Source organism: Panthera onca, chromosome D2 (assembly GCF_046562875.1).
Source record: "Panthera onca isolate mPanOnc1 chromosome D2, mPanOnc1 haplotype 2, whole genome shotgun sequence".
Taxonomy (NCBI): domain Eukaryota; kingdom Metazoa; phylum Chordata; class Mammalia; order Carnivora; family Felidae; genus Panthera; species Panthera onca.
In genome coordinates, this window is record NC_138349.1 from 77,811,825 (window position 1) to 77,831,432 (window position 19,608).

The 19,608-nt window shown below is 44.3% G+C and overlaps 1 protein-coding gene across 4 annotated transcripts in view; it reads left to right on the forward strand.

Annotated features, from left to right (window-relative positions):
- RYR2 (ryanodine receptor 2) overlaps positions 1-19,608 on the forward strand; it is a 755,762-nt gene that overhangs the window by 704,659 nt on the left and 31,495 nt on the right. For all 4 annotated transcript variants that reach the window (XM_081790553.1, XM_081790554.1, XM_081790555.1 and 1 more), the window contains 6 exons: positions 8,127-8,231; positions 10,668-10,749; positions 13,543-14,840; positions 15,574-15,641; positions 18,279-18,426; positions 18,969-19,055. In XM_081790553.1, the coding sequence (XP_081646679.1) occupies positions 8,127-8,231; positions 10,668-10,749; positions 13,543-14,840; positions 15,574-15,641; positions 18,279-18,426; positions 18,969-19,055 (1,788 nt within the window). The remainder of the gene's footprint in view (positions 1-8,126; positions 8,232-10,667; positions 10,750-13,542; positions 14,841-15,573; positions 15,642-18,278; positions 18,427-18,968; positions 19,056-19,608) is intronic.

Genomic DNA, 19,608 nt, shown 5'->3' on the forward strand with positions numbered 1-19,608 from the left:
TTATAAGTGATTAATCCATGATGTTTGCTATGTATTTACCTTTACTAGTGAGATTGACACTTGTATATGATTTTTTTTTATTGCTAATTAGCACCTTTTCTTTTCAGCCCAAAGCAGTCCCTTTAACATTTATTGGAAGGCTAGTTTAGTGTTGATTATTTCCTTAAGCTTTTGCTTGTTTGGAAAACTCTTGATCTCTCCTTCAATTCTGGATGACAGCTTGACCAGATAGAGTATTCTTGGTTGAGATTCCTTCTGGTCTGTGAAGTTTCTGCTGAAAAAAATTGCTGATAGTTTGGGAGTTTCCTTTTATGTAACAAGTCATTATTCTGTTGCTACTGTTAAGAGTCTCTCCTCGGCTTTAACTTTTGACATTTTAATTATAATGTGTCTAGGTCTCTTTGGGCCCTTATTTGGTTACTTTCCCAAGGCTATGGAAGTTTTCTGCAATTATTTCTTCAAATAAGTTTTCTGCCCTTTCTCTTCTGCTTCTGGGACCCCTGAGATGCAAATAATGTTTGGCCTGCTATTGTCCCAGAAGTGCCTTAAGCTTTCTTCACTCTTTTTCATTCTTTTTCATTTTTGTTATTCTGGAGTTTGCTCCACCTGGTCCGCTGTTGAACCCCTCTTGTGTATTTTTCAGCTGGGTGAGTGTATTCTTCAGCTCTGTGATTTCCGTTTGGAACTGTCTTACATTTTCTTTCTTTGTTGAATTTCTCACTCTGTTTGTCCATTTTTCCCCCTTGATTTTGGGGAGCATCTTTATGACCATTCCTTTGGCCACTATATTGTTTCATTAATACTTTTTTTCTGAGGTTTTAGCTTGTTCTTTCATTTGGAATATATTCCTCTGTTTCTTCATTTTTCTTGATTGCGTTGGTTTCTGTGCATCAGGTGAAACAGCCATCCCTCCTAGTCTTGAAGGAATGGCCCCCTCTTAGGAGATGAACTTTATCGTTCAACCTTACAAGGCTAGCTCTTGGTTGTGTCTCAAACCATTTTAATTGTCCAAGCAGTCTATTTTGTCTGAATAACTTATAGTAGTTGAGGGTGTGCAAGACCAGTCAGTGTCCCAAAGGGGAAGATCTTAGCCCCTGGAGTCAGGCTGATTGGAAGCTAGACCCTCAGGCAGCAGCTTTAAAAAAAATGCAAATATATACAGTCCTATGGGATTATAAACAAATCCTGCTGGCCCCACAGCAAGGCAATCTGGGAGCAAGGCAGTTGTAAAACTCGGGGTACCAGATGAGTGTACGTGTTCCTTTCTGGGAGATGCCAGTGAGCTGTAGTGAGGCAGAGGGCGGGGGACACAATGATGGCATCCCTCAGCCTGTGTTCCCTGAGAATAGCTTCATGGCCCCTAGATGCGTGCGAAACCTGAAGCATGCCCCTAAGGTGAAAGCTCCAGGACTAGCAAGTAGGCGTTTTTCACAGAAGGACTGGAGGTATGTTTCTCTCCACTCTCTGCAGTACTTGGGGGTCATAGCCTGGCCAGAACTGTTTCCCCACTTACTACGGTCCCAGGGGACCCAGGAACATAAGCCACCCTGCTCCCCAGAGCCTAGTAATCCAGGGGTGTCCCGTGGGAAGCAGGTCACACAAACCAGGTACCCCACATAGAAATTAGGGTGTGAGGCATATATAAGATCTCCCCTCTGGGAGACGCTGGTGCCCTGGAATGTGGCAGAAGGAGAATGTGAAGGTAATGCCCGCTTTTCGAGGTCTCTGGAGGGATTTACCGTCAGTCTTTAGTTTGTTAATGGGAAGCCTGCCCCCTCAGGCCGCAGCTGTGCTGAGAAGCTGATAGACCTCTTTCACAGAAGGACTGAGCTCCTGGGTCTGTCCCAGCTTGCTGTGGCGGCTTCTAAGAACTCTTACATCATTGGTGACAGTCCCGTGGACTGTGAGCTTAAGCCTCACTGGCCGCCAGAGCCAGGCAATGTAGACTTGTTCCCTGCCAGCAGCCACAAAAATCAGGGCACCAGAGAAGACCATAAGCTTCTTTAGGTAAGATGCCAGTCTGCTGGATGGAGCGAGGGAGAGGGACAGCACAAAGTGTGTGTTCACTGGCCGTCCTTCCCAGAGAGGAGCTCCATAGGCCCCTGTCCGTGCGCCACACCAGAAACCTGCCCCCAGGCCCCAACACCTGCACAAACGCGCAAGCCTCTTTCTCAGAAAGACGGATGGAGAGCTTGGCTGGCTCAGTCAGTTGTGCGTCTGACTGTTGCTTGCAGCTCAGGCCATGATCTCCGCTTGCATGGATTGGAGCCCTGGGTCAGGCTCTGCGCTGAGAGTGTGGAGCCGGCTTGGGATTCTCTCTCCCTCCCCCTCTCTCTCTGCCTGTTCCCTGCTCACACACTCTCTCAAAATAAATAAATAAACACTGAAAAAAAAAAAATAAAAGACCAGGGGTGTATTTCTATCTGCTGTCTGTGCGGTACCCTAGGAGTGACGGGGGCTGGTCTGCTAAGAACCGCCCGTCCGATTGTTACAGTCTCAGGGGACCCAGGCTCACAAGTCTACCGGTTGTGTGCAGAAGCTCCCTTCTGGAGATACTGCTGCTCCCAAGCACAGCAAAGGAAAAACACACAGGCCTCAGTGGCCGGAGTGAGGCGGAGGGGGAGTGTAAATATGGCACACGCCAAAAAAAAAAAACAAAAGAAAAGAAAAAGAGGAGAAGGAGAAGAAGAAGAAAGATGGAGCCGACTGGCTTTAGTCAAGCACTGGGACAGCATGGAAGGGAGAGCCCACAAACTGGAGAACAGAGATGGTGCCTGCTGGCATTAGTGAGACAGCGGAAAAACAGGAAGACGGCACCCAGCAGCCTCCACCCCTGGAGAATGTCCCGGCGGGCCCCTGCCCCTCAGACCCACGCTTTAAAATCAGGAAATGCGTCTCTGTCACATGAAGTCTGGATGCTTTACAAAGGGCACCTTCTGCGCTGGGCGCTGGGGTGGGTGAGTCGACACAAGGGCACTTTATGAGCCTGTCTTTCCTTAAGTTCACCACAGCCCCATAGGTCTGGCGGGCGGGAAGCCCATTGGTCTTAAAAGCCAGATGTTTGTGGGGCTCGTTTCTCAGGTATTGGTCCTAATTGGGCTGCCCCACGTGGGGTACAATCGCTTTGCTCCTCAGGGAGAACCTCCAGGGTTTGAGATTTCTTCCAGTTGTTGGGTGTCCTACCTGGGGTGGAGTTTGTGACGAGATCTCTCAGACTTTCCTGCCTCCTACCACGTGCTTTCTTTTCCGTTTTTAAATTTTTAAAATTTGTTTTAATGTTTTAATTTTATTTTTGAGAGGGAGAGAGAGAGAGAGTGTGTGTGAGTGGGGGAGGGACAGAGCGAGAGGGAGACACAGAACCTGAAGCAGGCTCCAGGCTCTGAGCTGTCAGTACAGAGCCCGACACGGGGCTCGAACTCATAGACCGCGAGATCATGACCTGAACCGAAGTCGGACGCTCAACCGACTGAGCCACCCAGGCGCCCCCTCTTATGTCACCATCTTGAACTGGAACCCCAAACTTCATTCTTATTTGTTCATGTCACAGAGAACATTCTATGTGAGCATTTCAGAGATAAAGTAGCTTGGTTTATGATGGCTTGTTCATTTTTTAATTTCTTGTTACTCCTAGTTTACGTGGCATTTTTATATAATTTAATCATTTCTGAATTATATGTTTTAGTAAAAGTTATTTTGTAATACTTTTAGATATACAGAAAAGTTGCAAAGAAAAAGTGGAGAGTGGGGTGCCTGGGTGGCTCAGTTGGTGAAGCGTTCAACTCTTGATCTCTGCTCAGGTCATGATTTCACAGTTCATGGGATCGATCCCCGGGTCTGGCTCTGCACTGACAGGGCAGACCCTGCCTGGTATTCTCTCTCTCTCTCTCTCTCTCTCTCTCTCTCTGCCCCTCCCCTGGTCGCACCCTCTCTCAAAAATAAATACATAAGTAAACATCAAAAAACAAAAATAGAGTCTGCACGTAAGATTCACCTGCCTCTCCCTAACATTGACATTTTATATAACTATGACACGTTTATCAAAAACAAGAAATTGAAATCACAGTCTTCTGCACTAAATTATAGACTTTATACTGACTTTATCCATTTTTCCATGAATGTCCTTTTTCTGTTCCAGGAGCCAGTCCAAGCCACCCCATTGAATTTAATGAAATATATTTTGAAGAAGCTTGCATTCGCATCATATTTATGACTGTTATTAATACTGGGAATAAAAGCTCATCACTAGCTTCGTGCTTATTTTGGACTCCCTTTTAGATTACACTATTGTATACTGCTTTTGATTCAAATTTTTGCTAACTATAGAGAATTATATAAGAGGGAGATCCAAAACCAATGAAGTCAAAGTAATCATCTATAGGATTTCATTGCAGTTTTAATAAAGGGGAAAGAATAAGAATTGCTTGAATAAGAGGACATTACATTGTCTAAGTTCCTAAATTAGGACCACAAAGTGGTGAGAGAAGAGAAAGTTTTATTTGTTATTGCCGGAAGAAATTCAATCTGCAAGTAAGACCATCTTGCCCTCGGGCAGTTAGCAAAGGTTTTATATGATGCAGACACCAGGTAGATGTGAGAAATAAGACAGTTACATGGCGGGGTGCCTGGATGGCTCAGTGGGTTAAGCATGTGACTTCAGCTCAGGTCGTGATCTTGTGGTATGTGGGTTCGAGCCCCGTGTCGGGCTCTGTGCTGACAGCTTGGAGCCTGGAGCCTGCTTCAGATGCTGTGTCTCTCTCTCTACCCCTCCTCTGTTTTCACTCTGTCTCTCTCTGTCTCTCAAAAATGAATAAATGTTAAAAAAAAATTTTTTTAAAAAGAAGGTTACACAGTAAGGGAGGTGCAGGTTCCATCCAGATCAGTTATCATTTCTCGGAAGTGCAAGAGTAAAGGTTGAGCAGGTTCCAGAAGTTCATTAAGTTTTGTTTGTTTCGGCTTTCGAAGGAAAGATGGGTACCTTGGCCTTCAGTCTCCAGCTCTGTCGCATCAGGGTTGTAAAACCAAGTCTTGGTCACCTAGAGCTTGCAGAAGATCTTAGTCCTGTGTCATTTATAAAGATTAAAATAGTAAATACCACATGGAGAAAGTGTCCTGTGGCTTGAGGAAACATCCAGGCTGTTTTCTTGGAAATGGCATTTTAGGGCTCACGTAGTGGCCCCCTGCCCCTTGCACCCTCCCAGGTTTTTGCACCACGAGACATGATGCAGACACCGACTTGAGCCCCGGTGGAATCCTGAAGACCCGTCGCCTTGAACCCAGAGTTGTAACAGCCAGGACTGAAATACACTGTAAAAGCACTATACCCTGGTCCCTGAATTTATTTATTTGTTATTTTTTTAAAGTTTATTTATTTATTCTGAGAGAGAGAAAGAGAGAGCAAAAGAGGGGCAGAGAGAGAGAGGGAGAGAGAGAATCCCAAGCAGACTCCGTACTGTCAGCGCAGAGCCTGATGCAGGGCTCGAACTTGTGAACCGTGAGATCATGACCTGAGCTGAAACCAAGTCAGATGCTTAGCCAGCCGATCCACCCAGGCGCCCCTGGTCCCTGAATTTATTAACATGCAGGTGAAAATAACCGGAGTCCTCCTCACCACCGTCTCGCACTTAGTTCTCTGGGCCATTTCTTTACCACTCTTTCAATGGGTCTTGTGCACTGGCCGCTCTCAGGTAAGTACAACTCCTTCAGTCACTTTGTCACAGTAATAGCACTGTGGCACACTCAACTCTTATTTGAAACCTCCCCTCGCCGTCAGGCTGGAAATCCCTCCCATCTGACAGAGGGTGGAGTACGAGGGGTGCGATCTGGGATTTTCTACTGTCTTCCGCAGGATTCCTCTCTTCCTTCCTTCCCTCCTTCCCTTCACTCTGGCATCCTCAGGGTCAGAACTGCGCAAGAGGAAGAAGGGAAGGAGTGGCGGGGGGGGGGGGGGGGAGGTCTTCCTTCCTCCTTGATTCAGGAGTGCACAGTGGAGCACGGTCTGGTGGCATCTCGTGTTCGTTAGTGGGCTCAGCCCGCTGACTGCTTCCAGCGCCTGGACACGCCTGTTTGCCCACCCAGCTTCAAATTACTCCCCAGACCCTGTGCGTCCGGTGGCCTCTGTCTGTCTGCCTTGGAATCACATCACTCTTCCAGACAGTCTTGTTGGACAAGATTCCAGTCTCGTTGGACGGATGGGATCTCTTCCTCCTTAGTAGCCCATATGAGAAAGACAAAACTTTTTTTTTTTTGGTCACTTTGTGCCTTTCACATTTTTTTATAAGTTTATTTATTTATTTTGAGAGAGAGGGGGAGAAAAAGCAAGCATGTGAGTCAGGGACGGGCAGAGAGAGAGAATCCCAAACAGGCTCTGTGCTGTCAGAGCAGAAATCAAGAGTCGGATGCTTCACCGACTGAGCCACCCAGGTGCCCCTGTGCCTTTCACACTTTCTGATACCCTGCTTCCGGAGGCAGACACCAGGCACGCCGGGTGGCTCTCTTAACGGCTCCTGGCTTGTGGGGTGTGTCTGCCCTTGCAACACAGCAGAGGTGGAAGGGGGAGACACCCAGCACGCAGAGAGCTCTCCCAAGTCTCTCCCTTTTCAACTTCGTCCCCTTTATATCCTTAGGGTCGAAAGGTCTGTTTAGTCTCCTCGTTTGCATGAACTTCGTCTAGCCCCTTGCTTTGGAAATGTGGAGGTACCTGGCACTTACTGTCTTTTACTGTCAGTTTTAGGAGAGAAGAGACGCTGACACAGGACAGAGTTCCGTGTCAACATCTCATCAGCATCTGCATTGTGCGCATCTCCCCTGGTCACTTGTTTCTAGGGTGAAATCTGAAACATGTTTTAATGTTCTCTCAAATTGAAACTCATTATGAGTCATTGATCAAAAGGAACGAATGAATTGAAAGTTAAGAAATGTGTTGTGTGTGTGTGTATATATACATGTATGTATACATGTGTGTGTATATATGTGTATATATACATACACACACACATATACACACACATATATATATGTGTGTGTATATGTGTGTGTGTATATACACACACACACACATTTTTTAAAAAAGTAAAATCCCGGGGGGCACCTGGGTGGCCCAGTCAGTTCAGCGTCCGACTTCAGCTCACGTCATGATCTCACAGTTTGTGAGTTTGAGGCCCGAGTTGGGCTCTGCACTGACAGCTCAGAGCCTGGAGCCTGCTTTGGATTCTGTGTTTCCCTCCCTCTCCGCCCCTCCCCTGCTTGGGTTCTGTCTGTCTCTGGGAAATAAATAAATAAATAAATAAATGTGAAAAAAATTTTTTAAGAAATAGACAAAATCCCTGTTATTTATTTCCCTGGTTGATGTAGGTACGTTTGCAAAACTTGGTGATTGTAGAATCTTTCTTTGGAAATAAAAATAGAAACTGTCTCCATTCAAGCTTTGTGCCTGCTACAACACATGCCCCCTAGTATCCCATGAAGATCACTTCCGAAGTATGAGCTAAGACAGCAAAGTTAGGTTCCACTTGCCCTGGATTCCGGGTTGGGGAATGTAATGATCAACTAATAATCTTTTAAAATCTCAGTGGTTGTGCGATTGGTAAAATAGCCGTACACTTACGAAAGCATTGAAGAGGAGTTTTCCTCAATGGGGATTCTTTGTCCAGGTTACTATTTAGCGATAAGAAATAATTGCCTCTTATCTGAAGCTGAATCGCAGACCTTTTTCACACCAGGTAGTAAGTCTGATTGCTTTCATCTAATAACCCAAAGACCTGGACCTTACCCTCTTCCTCTAAGTCAAAGAAACTAAAAGCCAGACAAAAATGAAAGAATTCATCATTCTTTTTTTTTTTTTTTTTTGTCTCTATTTTATTGTGCATGCAGAAACAGAACATGAATGTCTTTGAGGAACTGTCTTTGGATTTATTACACTAAACATCTCAAAAGAGAATATACTTACCCCCTGAGGGTACTCTGCCATTATCACCACTGTCGATCTTTCATTTGGGTTCCTATTTTTCCAGATACCATGTTGGTGATATGTAAACGCTAAGTTAATTTTGTTCCTCCCTATTGTTGTAAAGTTGATTTGGCAGTTCGGTTACCTGGGGATGATCACTGTGTGTCTGTCTCCGGTCCAGGGTCCTTGCACTGGGAATCAGCAGAGCTTGGCCCACAGCAGGCTATGGGACGCAGTTGTGGGCTTCCTTCATGTATTCGCCCACATGCAGATGAAGCTGTCTCAGGTAAACTCTCTTCCCCATCCCAACGCGCAAGGGACGGTAGTCATCTGTATACTCAACCTGCTTTCCTTTGTTTGAATATGATCTTTCTTAGGTCACTTCTTTATATACCTTTCACTCCATATTTTAAAAAAAAGTTTTCAATAGAATAATTTTATGTAAGCTGAAAATATATGGGAGCCATTATTCAAATTTGAGAACAAAAGATATTAAGGAGTTGACTATAATGGAGAAATAGAATCGTTCCCAAACACTGTCTATTTTACAATCCTTCATAGACCCACTTCTTGGTGATTACTCACTAGAATTTTCCTCCTTCCTCCAGGTAATTGAAAAAGGATTTGTAATCTGCAAATCCCTGGTGAAAGAGAGACAGTTTCCTTGCTGAGTCATTAACAAGCAGCTGTTCTCAACAGATGACGTTCATTCATTAACAGGACATTTAACTTCATGAAAGTCAAAGAGAAAAAGTATCTGAGGACAAGCACATAAAGAATAGACAGATTGCCCACCTGTGTTTTAATGTTAACTTGGGAGTGCATATTGAAAATATCAGCATATCATTTCCTCACTACTGTATCTATTTCATTCGAAGCTAAGAGATACACGAATGGAAAAATTCTCGATATAAATCTTGAGTAAATGTGTCCCTTTGATAGGGTGAACTTTGATGATCTGTCCTGAGATCTGATGTACCTGTCTGGGTGTGGGTGTTCGCAGGTGTCAGGGGGAGGAAAGAATGATGGAGTTAAGACCAGAAGACATTCGTGTGTCCTGTTAGTGTGTGCCAGCTCCCTTTCCTCCAGTGAAGTGAGGACACTTGGGCTTGCCCCCCGCCCCCCTCCACCGCGGCCTATAAGCAGGAGCGTATTGTCAAAGAGCAACAAAGCCAGGCACTGGTTGAAGCAATGAGGGCAGGTTTTAATCAGAAATAACTATCGCAGTAGGGAAAAGAGTCCAGCGTGAACTGAGCTCCACTTGGATTTGTATGGAGGTGACTGGGTATTTTTAAGGGAGAATGAGGGAGTAGGCAGAAGGTCAGTAGAGGCTGTAAGGGAGAAATTACAAAGGGTTGATCGGTACAGACGCGATGGGGCCAGCTTGTCTGCAGGCTGGCAGTTGCCCTCACACAGATACTGGGAGAGGAGACCCTGCCCACGGGTGTCAGCTGGCACAGACAGGAGATTTTTTTGGCAGCCTTGAGTTTTTCCGGGCAAGCCACCTAAGGTGGGCTAGGGTCATGCTAGGGATGCGGCCTTGAGCCAGTTAACCCCTATTAGGGTTTTGTTCAGGTCTTTAAAGCTCAAGTTTGGAGTCTAGTTGGGAAGAGGATTCAGAGAAGCTTGGCTAGAGTTTTGTCAACAGCTGGTTATTGGTGACTTCCCCCATATATAAGGGAATAACGTGATTCTTTCATCTAATCACTTTAGTAAGTAAAGGAAACGAGCAGGAACCAAATTTATACACTCAGAAGAGAGTTCTCATTCTGGTGTATTTCCATCACTTTATTAATGTCTGGTGCTACCTAGTAGTTGTTCAGTTTGTAGACCTAGTCAAGGAGACACTATGTAGAAGGAAATAACCTTGTGTAGAGCAAAATCTAAATGATCAAAACGATACCTTGTATAATCTTTTACAAGGAAACAAGGCATAGTTTAAAAGTAAAATTTGATGACCTATAATGTTGTAATGTCAACATAAGTATGTTCTGTGTTGTTTGGACACAGCATACCTTTGTAAAAGAATTTTCCATGGTGAAAAATCAAAGGCAAACATAAACAAAGAAAAAATCCAGAAAACCTTAACCAGAGAAATATCAAGGAGTTTAATAAAATTTGTAAATAAGATACATTATACATTATTTCTGTTAGGTGGTACTTGAGTACATTTTTGTTAGATTTATATAAAATAAATTTATGTCCCTATCACTGTTAGGCGTGTTTCTCCAGAATAAGTTAATTTTTATAAAACATATAGCATTTCTGTGTAATAAGTTAGGAGGAAAGAAAGACGAGTACAGCCTTCAAGTAAATGAAACCTGTCTAATGCCCAGAGGCGCCTGAGTCTTCCCTGGCTCTAGAGAACCCGCTGCTGCTTTCGTCCTTCTGTGCCCATGTTAGACTCGTTTGTTGTCCTCACACATACTTTAATAAAATGAGATAGAATCAGTAGTAAGTACTAATTCTGAATTGTATCTGTTTACAATTTTACAATTTACAGTTGTATCTGTTTACAATATGCTGCATATTTATGCTTGACCTGTCTTTAGTTCTACACTTCTGAAAAGTGTTTACAATTGGCAAAGCACTTCTTTTTGTGAGAACAAGTACAGTGTTCTTGCTACACAGTCTTCTCATATTATCTAAACTGCAATGTACACATTATGTATTATATGTCATGTATTATATATGTTAATGTAACATATATTAATATTTTCAGGATTCCAGTCAAATCGAGCTATTAAAAGAATTAATGGATCTTCAGAAGGATATGGTGGTCATGTTGCTGTCCATGCTAGAAGGTAGTTTTGATTTACATTTTCAAGTTCCCATTAGCCTTCGATTTCAAGGATCAGTATGTGTTTGCTTATGGAGTCAGAGTACTGCAAAGCATAAAATATCAACGCTGAGATATGACAGATACCTTGGATTTATTGCTGGCTTTATTACTGTTTTCTCAAGGTTATTTTTTTTTTTTTAATTTTTTTTTTAACGTTTATTTATTTTTGAGACAGAGAGAGACAGAGCATGAACGGGGGAGGGTCAGAGAGAGAGGGAGACACAGAATCTGAAACAGGCTCCAGGCTCTGAGCAGTCAGCACAGAGCCTGATGCGGGGCTCGAACTCACATACTGCGAGATCATGACCTGAGCTGAAGTTGGACGCTTAACCGACTGAGCCACCCAGGCGCCCCTCAAGGTTATTTTTTAAGAGATATCTTGCATATCTCAGCTTCTATAGCTGGGAGATGAAACCAGCGGTAACTTACAGGGACACTTGTCAGTTCCTAGTGATATCCTAAAGAACACACTCTCCAGACATAGTATATATGAAGACGTTATTTGTTTTGTCCATTGGTTTGTAATCATTGGGCATTACGGGCCTGTGGATAAAGCCCGACAGTGTAAACCACTGCCTTGAGCTGGCTGCATGGTGACTCCCGTGGGTCCTTCATGGCCTACAAGAAGAGAGGACACCATCCCCCACGGTGGCTGCTGGCGGCAGTCCTGTTCTCCCACGGCATGCCTGTATCAGCTCTCGTTCTCTTCTCTCTTTCCAACTTGTCTTGCTTTCCTGCCCCATGTCTCTTCTGGGTCAGGCAGTAAACGTGGTGCTCGAGAGCTTGCGTTCAAGTCCCTGCTTTCCCGCTTGCTAGCAGTGTGACCCTTGCTAGCACTGGTTCTGTCTCCGTTTTCAAGTTCCTTCCTCTGTGACACGGGGGTACCAAGAGACCGATGGGCAAAATTGGTGAAATCACGTGAAAATGACCAAACCCACCTAAAACACGTTTGCTGTTGCTACCTCCCCTTTCTTCTTGAACCCCTCCTAATTTTTCTCTCCCTGTTTCTTAGTCCACTGTGCTTTGCATAACTGCACTTTGATTAACTGAGGCAGGAGGTGTGCCTTGTGCTAGGACTTCAAAGATGCCACATTTGCAGAAACCCTTACGTGCCAGCCACTGTATGCCCTCTGAGCACAGGACTCTTTTACCATGACTTCATATCACATTTTAGTCTAGAAAATAGTAACGACACTCATAACTGCAGGAGCAGCTGTGACTGCATCCGTGACAACTTAAAATCACCCATTATAATAAACTTTAAAAAATTTTGTTAATGTTTATTTTTGAAGCAGAGAAAGACGCACAGAATGTGAGCAGGGGAGGGGGAGAGAGAGGGAGACACAGAATCCGAAGCAGGCTCCAGGCTCTGAGCTGTCAGCACAGAGCCCAACATGGGGCTTGAACCCATTAACTGTGAGGCCATGACCTGAACCGAAGTCAGGTGCTTAACCGACTGATCCACCCAGATGCCCCAAATTCACCCACTTTAATATACCAGCTGCTCATTTAATCCTAATACCAAGGTTATGGCTTTGGTAGTATTACCACTGTTTGGCAGATGAGGAAACCAAGGCACAGAGAGGCTAAGAAATCTGCCCACATTGCTCAGCTTGGAAATGAGCCTGGATTCCAACCTAACGGTGTGGTTCCTGAGCCCACGTTCTCAACCACGGTGTTTATTGCTGCGCAAATGGACTCAGCAGACCTCACCACGTGTCTTTTTTCTGATGTCTGTCTTTATGCTACATAGCACATTCTGTTCAGTGGATAAAAGCTTTCTGTGACTCTGTAATTTAGGATAATATCTAATTTTCTCACGCTTATCAATGATCTTCCATTTTCCTACAATAAATATTCTCGACCATGAAGAAATGCCGGGAGATGCTTTACATTGTAAATCAGAAAGAGCATATAATTTGCTTTCAGAGGATCACGTTGATGTCCTGGCACTCACCCTCAATAATCATGTCACAACGGGCACGTTCATTTAGCCTTGCTAAACCTCAGTTTCCTCAATAGTAAAATCAGAATTAATAAAAAGTATCTGCCGAGGCGCCTGGGTGGCTTGGTCGGTTAAGCGTCCGACTTCAGCTCAGGTCATGATCTCACGGTCCGTGAGTTCGAGCCCCACGTCGGGCTCTGTGCTGACCGCTCAGAGCCTGGAGCCTGTTTCGGATTCTGTGTCTCCCTCTCTCTCTGTCCCTCCCCTGTTCATGCTCTGTCTCTCTCTGTCTCAAAAATAAATAAACGTTAAAAAAAATTTTTTTTTTAAATAAAAAAAAAAAGTATCTGCCTCACAAACATATGAACATTAAATCACATATTTTCTATGAATAGTGATTCTTCGGTCCTAAAATGCTGTCCAAATGCTCATTTTTATTATTAACATGAAACTGGACTTCAGTTTCTGGCTTTAGGATATAAATGTTTCCCCCATTTTTTCTATCTTAAAATATATTGCCTCCTCGATCAATTTGAGGGGAAAAAAACCCAGCTTTTTTTCAAATCTTGATTTACTCCCATTAGTCTGACTACTTTGTAAATATGGTTTTGACGTGTTTATGTAATCACTCTTTTAAAGTAGGGTTTACAAATAACTATCCATCGTTTCCTGAGACTTCATGTGGTAGATGATAACCAAGGAGGCGTCCTTGATTCAGATGTCATTTGAGGCTTCTATGGTCATTTCCTGTCCAGACACTGGTTTTATCAGTAATGTTCATTCTGAACACGTGCCATTCTTTACTACCAGGTAATGTTGTCAATGGAACCATTGGCAAACAGATGGTCGATATGCTTGTGGAGTCTTCCAACAACGTGGAGATGATTCTCAAGTTTTTTGACATGTTCTTAAAACTAAAGGATTTGACCTCTTCTGACACATTTAAAGAATACGACCCTGACGGCAAGGGAGTCATTTCCAAGAGGGACTTCCATAAAGCGATGGAGAGCCATAAACACTACACGCAATCAGAAACCGAGTTTCTTCTGTCCTGTGCAGAGACGGATGAAAACGAAACCCTGGACTATGAAGAGTTTGTCAAAAGGTTTCACGAGCCCGCAAAGGACATCGGCTTCAACGTGGCCGTTCTTCTGACCAACCTTTCGGAGCACATGCCCAATGATACGCGACTGCAGACTTTCCTGGAGTTGGCAGAGAGCGTGCTGAATTACTTCCAGCCCTTTCTGGGCCGCATCGAGATCATGGGAAGTGCCAAACGCATCGAGAGGGTGTATTTTGAAATCAGTGAGTCCAGCCGAACCCAGTGGGAGAAGCCCCAGGTCAAGGAGTCCAAAAGGCAGTTCATATTTGACGTGGTCAACGAAGGGGGAGAAAAGGAGAAAATGGAACTTTTTGTCAACTTCTGTGAGGACACCATATTCGAAATGCAGCTGGCAGCGCAGATCTCAGAGTCGGATTTGAATGAGAGGTCAGCGAATAAAGAAGAGAGTGAGAAGGAGAAGCCAGAAGAGCAGGGGCCCAGAATGGGTTTCTTTTCCATCGTGACGGTCAAGTCGGCCCTGTTTGCTCTCAGGTATAATATCTTGACTCTCATGAGAATGCTCAGCCTGAAGAGCCTGAAGAAACAGATGAAAAAGGTGAAGAAGATGACGATGAAGGATATGGTCACAGCCGCCTTTTCGTCCTACTGGAGTATTTTCATGAGCCTCCTGCACTTTGTGGCCAGCGTTTCCAGAGGCTTCTTCCGCATCATTTGCAGCCTGCTGCTTGGCGGGAGCCTAGTAGAAGGAGCAAAAAAGATCCGAGTGGCAGAGCTCTTAGCCAACATGCCAGACCCCACTCAGGATGAGGTGAGAGGGGATGGAGAAGAGGGGGACAGGAGGCCCATGGAGGCCGCCCTGCCCTCGGAAGATCTGACAGACCTGAAGGAACTGACAGAGGAAAGCGACCTTCTTTCGGACATATTTGGCTTGGATCTGAAGAGAGAAGGAGGACAGTACAAACTTATTCCTCATAATCCAAACGCTGGCCTCAGCGATCTAATGAGCAACCCGGTCCCTATCCCTGACGTGCAAGAAAAATTTCAGGTAATTGACTCTCTGGACTTCTCTAGGCATGATCAATGAAGTCTACATCAGTTTTCGTGCTAGTGCCAGAGTGGTGGTAAATACGTGAGTTGGGTTTCCAAAGGGAAATGGCTCTTGGTAGGCAAAGCTTGCCTTATGATGATACTTGGCAAATTACTGAATTATCTTAAACTGTTAGGGCGTAAGCTCAAGTCCTCACCCTAGTGACAGGAGTCAGCTGGGCAGTCATTCCATCCACAGATATTTTATGAGTCTTTACCAGGTGCCTAATGCCGCTGGGTATCATAGGACATTAAAGGAGATAGAGGATGTGGTCATTGCTTTCAAATTGCCTGAAAGAGTTTATTAGGAAGATATAACCAACAGTCATGAAGGAACTAGGAAATTACGAAGTGTTAAATGGTGCGGGCACTAGATAGTAGAGGTCGTGTATGTTGACAAAACGGAAACATCACTTTGGTTTGGAGGAGCTCAGTGCAACTTAAGAGGGGGGCACTTAAGTTTGCCTTGAAGGGTGAGTAAGGCTCGAGTAGGTGGATGTGGGAGGTGTGAGTGAAGAAGAAGGGGCGAGAGTTTAGACCAGAATGAAGGGCGTGCCTGGCACCTTCATCTCCGTGAAGGCAAGAGGGTATCCTTGGTAGGTTGTGATTTGTCACGGGGTCACGGGGTTCCCTAAACTCACTCAGAGGTGATGTGTAACCCCGATTTCCTTCTCCCCCTTGGCCCATTCAAGGAACAGAAGGTGAAAGAGGAAGAAAAGGAGGAGAAAGAAGAAAGCAAATCTGAACCTGAAAAGGCCGAGTATGTGTAATTTCTGTATATGTGCCTTTGTTTCAGTAAGTCTGATTTACCTGCACTCTCCCTCTCTTTGGGGGACACAGTCTGTCTTGCTCCCTGATGAAGTCTGCCGTTCTTGAGGTGAAGCTCTGGGGGGAGGACCCCCCCCCCCCCAGCTGCCACTCCATTTCTTCCTCCTTGTTCCATGAGGATTCTGTTTGTGCATTTCCCTTTCAGCGGAAATGGCTCCAGTGATTCTATGGGATGCTCTCCTCAAGGTCACTCAGTGCTGCAGTTCTGTGCTCAGAATCAGGCAGGACTTCTGTCCTTATGAGCCAGGGAGGAGACAAGTGTTCTGAATGCCATTGCCCAAATCCCAGCAGTGACCATCCCCCCAAAGCGTAGCCCCAGAGCCACATGCACAGTGGCGAGTTTGTTAGAAACAAAGATCCACAGGGATTCTGATTCAGCATGTCTGGTGTGGAGCCCAGAAGTCTTCAGTTTTACCCACACTCCTGCTGCGGGGCGCAGTTGCCTTTGTGGCGGTAAGAAAGAAAGAGCTGAGTGTGGAGCCCTAAAAATGGGTCACTTCCCCATGACACTGGCTTTCTGTTAATCATGGAAACCTCTGTTAATCATGGAAACCTCTAGCTTTCACCCAGTTTAAATAATTTCATAGGCACACTTTTAAAAATCAACGAAGTAAAATTTTAAGTACCTCTAAGTGCTACTATGCTCACACAGCATTTTTACTTTCCCCTCCATTGTTTTCTTTGGCGTGTTTTCGTGGGCTCTTCCTTACAGTCACCTCTGTTCATTGTCGAAGAAGCCCACACAGTTGGGTCGGTTATAAAAACGGCCACGTAGATGATTTGTTATAGTGAAATGTAACGTCACAACCGCCGTTTCTGTGGCAATTCTTTCATGTTAAAAATAATGTTAGATATATGTCATCCAGGTTGGGGTTATGTATATGTGACGATACGTATATATGTTTATATGACTACCCATAAATATGCTTTCATGAAGGATTGGTATTTTGCACCTAGAAGGGGTAGACTATCAAATTTCAGTACTTCTGATTCCATCATTAATATGTTGACATGCTTTATGTATGTGAACCGCCAAATGCTTATGCCTCTGATTTTAAGTCCTATTGGCTGGTCAGTGTTAAAACTGAACATTAAAATCACAATTTAAAAATAAGGTTATTGGGAAGTCACAGCCAAAAAAAAAAAAGTATCTTCATTGTCATTCTGTTTTCAGTTAAATGTTTTTATTGCACATTTGGAAGGGAATGTGGTATATAGAGCCGTAAAGACACTTCAAACCTGTAAGATGCCCTGTATTTATTTATTTTTTAATTTATTGTCAAGTTAGCTACCATACAGCCTAGTCTTGGCTTCAGGAGTAGATGCCCATGATTCATCACTTACATACAACACCCAGTGCTCATCCCAACAGGTGCCCTCCTCAATGCCCATCACCCACCTCCCCTACTCTCTCAGCCCTCCACCCCCACAACCCTCAGTTTGTTCTCTGTCTTTAAGAGTCTCTTGTGGTTTGTCTCCCTCTCTGTTTGTAACTTATTTTTCCTTCCCTTCCCCTATGGTCTTCTGTTCAGTTTCTCAAATTCCACATGTGAGTGAAATCATATGATACCTGTCTTTCTCTAACTAGTTTGTTTCAGGTAGCATAATACCCTCCAGTTCTGACCACATTGTTGCAAATGGCAAGATTTCATTCTTTTTCACTGCCCGAGTAGTATCCCATTATACTGGAATACCAAGCAGTGTTCCATACACACACACGCACCATATCTTCTTCATCCATTCATCAGTTGATGGACATTTGGGCTCTTTCCACAATTTGACTATTGTTGATTGTGCTGCTATAAGCCTTGGGGTACACGTGCCCGAATGAATTAGCACTCCTGTATCCTTTGGATAAATTCCCAGTAATGCTACTGCTGGGTCATAGGGTAGATCTGTTTTTAATTTTTTGAAGAACCTCCACACTGTTTTCCAGAGCGGCTGCACCAGTTTGCATTCCCACCAACAGTGCAAGCGGGTTCCCCTTTCTCCACATCCTTGCCAACATCTATTGTTTCCTGAGTTGTTATTTTAGCCACTCTGACCCATGTGAGGTGGTATCTCACTGTGGTTTTGGTTTGTATTTCCCTGATGAAGAACGATGCTGAACAAACATCCCTTTAGATTTGAATGTCACAGAATGATCCATCAATGGGAGCCTATGATAGGCAAGGAATCCAACCCCTCATTCTAAAATTCTGGATATTATAATGCACTGGAAGAGAAACTAGTTTTCAACAGCAGTGCTGTGATTTAAATTTTTTTTTAATGTTTATTTATTTTTGAGAGAGAGACAGAATGTGAGTGGGGGAGGGGCAGAGAGAGAGGGAGACACAGAATCCGAAGCAGGCTCCATGCTCCGAGCTGTCAGCACGGAGCCCAACACGGGGCTTGAACCCACAAGCTGCGAGATCATGACCTGAATCGAAGTCAGACGCTCAACAGACTGAGCCACCCAGGTGCCCCAAGCGATGCCATGATTTAAATATCCATTTCCATAATTTGGCACAAAACCTGTTTATATCTGTAGCTCCTGGATGGCTTGTATTTCATTCATTTGTGTTCACAGGGGAGAAGATGGAGAAAAAGAAGAAAAAGCCAAAGAAGATAAGGGTAAACAGAAGTTGAGGCAGCTCCACACACACAGATACGGAGAGCCAGAAGTTCCCGAGTCGGCATTCTGGAAGAAAATCATCGCATATCAACAGAAACTTCTAGTAAGATGTTTTACAATGAATATTGTTATTGATATATTGTGAGACCCTAATCATTCAGGCCCAGTAAACATTCACCGACCTCTCCTTGGGTGGCAATCAGGGGACGAGTCAGCCCCGCAAGTATGTTTTCTTTGCTTGCCTGAGCGTGTTCATATTTTCTAATAAATGCCTTTGGCCCACTGCTCCCTGTCCTCAAACCATAACCTCCACCACATCCACCTTCCCTGAAGCCATGTGATTTAGTGACTGCCAGCACAGTGCAACCAGAGTGTTCCCCAAGCCCGTAACCTGATGGATTTTTCTTCATAGCATTTAGCATCCTCTGAAATTAGATTTTGTTTTGTCTTTTATCTGCGGATGTGTACCTCCTCCGTGGTGGCCCAAACGTACTCCCTCACTGTTGCGTCTACAGCTCCAAGAACGTTACTGGATGCAGAGTAGGCTCTCAAGAAGTAGTTTGGGGCAGATGAATGAATGCTTTAAATCGTCTGCACGTGTCAATCTCTTCATTCAGTGACCTTAATTTCCATCGTTTTTTTCAGAACTATTTTGCTCGCAACTTTTACAACATGAGAATGTTAGCCTTATTCGTCGCGTTTGCAATCAATTTCATCTTGCTCTTTTATAAGGTAGGTACATCTTTACGTTTCAGGAACCAGTACGAAACCACAGATGGGTTGGATTGCGTGTGCAGAATTCACACATTCGCCAATGAGCACATGTAAATTTCTTTCGAGATATGTTTTGATGAAAGGAAAAAACCTAGAGCTCAGGCACATCACTGACGGTCTAGTAAGGCAGGAGCAGACTTGTTCCTCCAAACTAAATGGGAAATACCTCAACTAAAGAGTGTTTGATGTAGTACAGGGTTTACCCAGTGTCCCTAGCCTGATTTGGCTGTGTACCCCCCTTGGTACCATATCTGGGTGTGGCACACCCTCATTACATTAAATTCATTTGGTACCTGAGAAGGCAGCCTAGCCATCTGATTTTTCTCCTGCATGCATTAGACTCCTCGTAACTCTTGCTCAGATTAGGAGGTGTTTTAGAGGGTGTGCTCGTTATAGGCCATCAGCTTCTGAAAAGCTATCTTTTTATTTTTAGCCTTTGCTTTTAGTCTTTTCATGGTACCTGAGCCTCATATCTGGCTCTCTGCTGAGAAGGCTGGGTTTCCATTGTTTC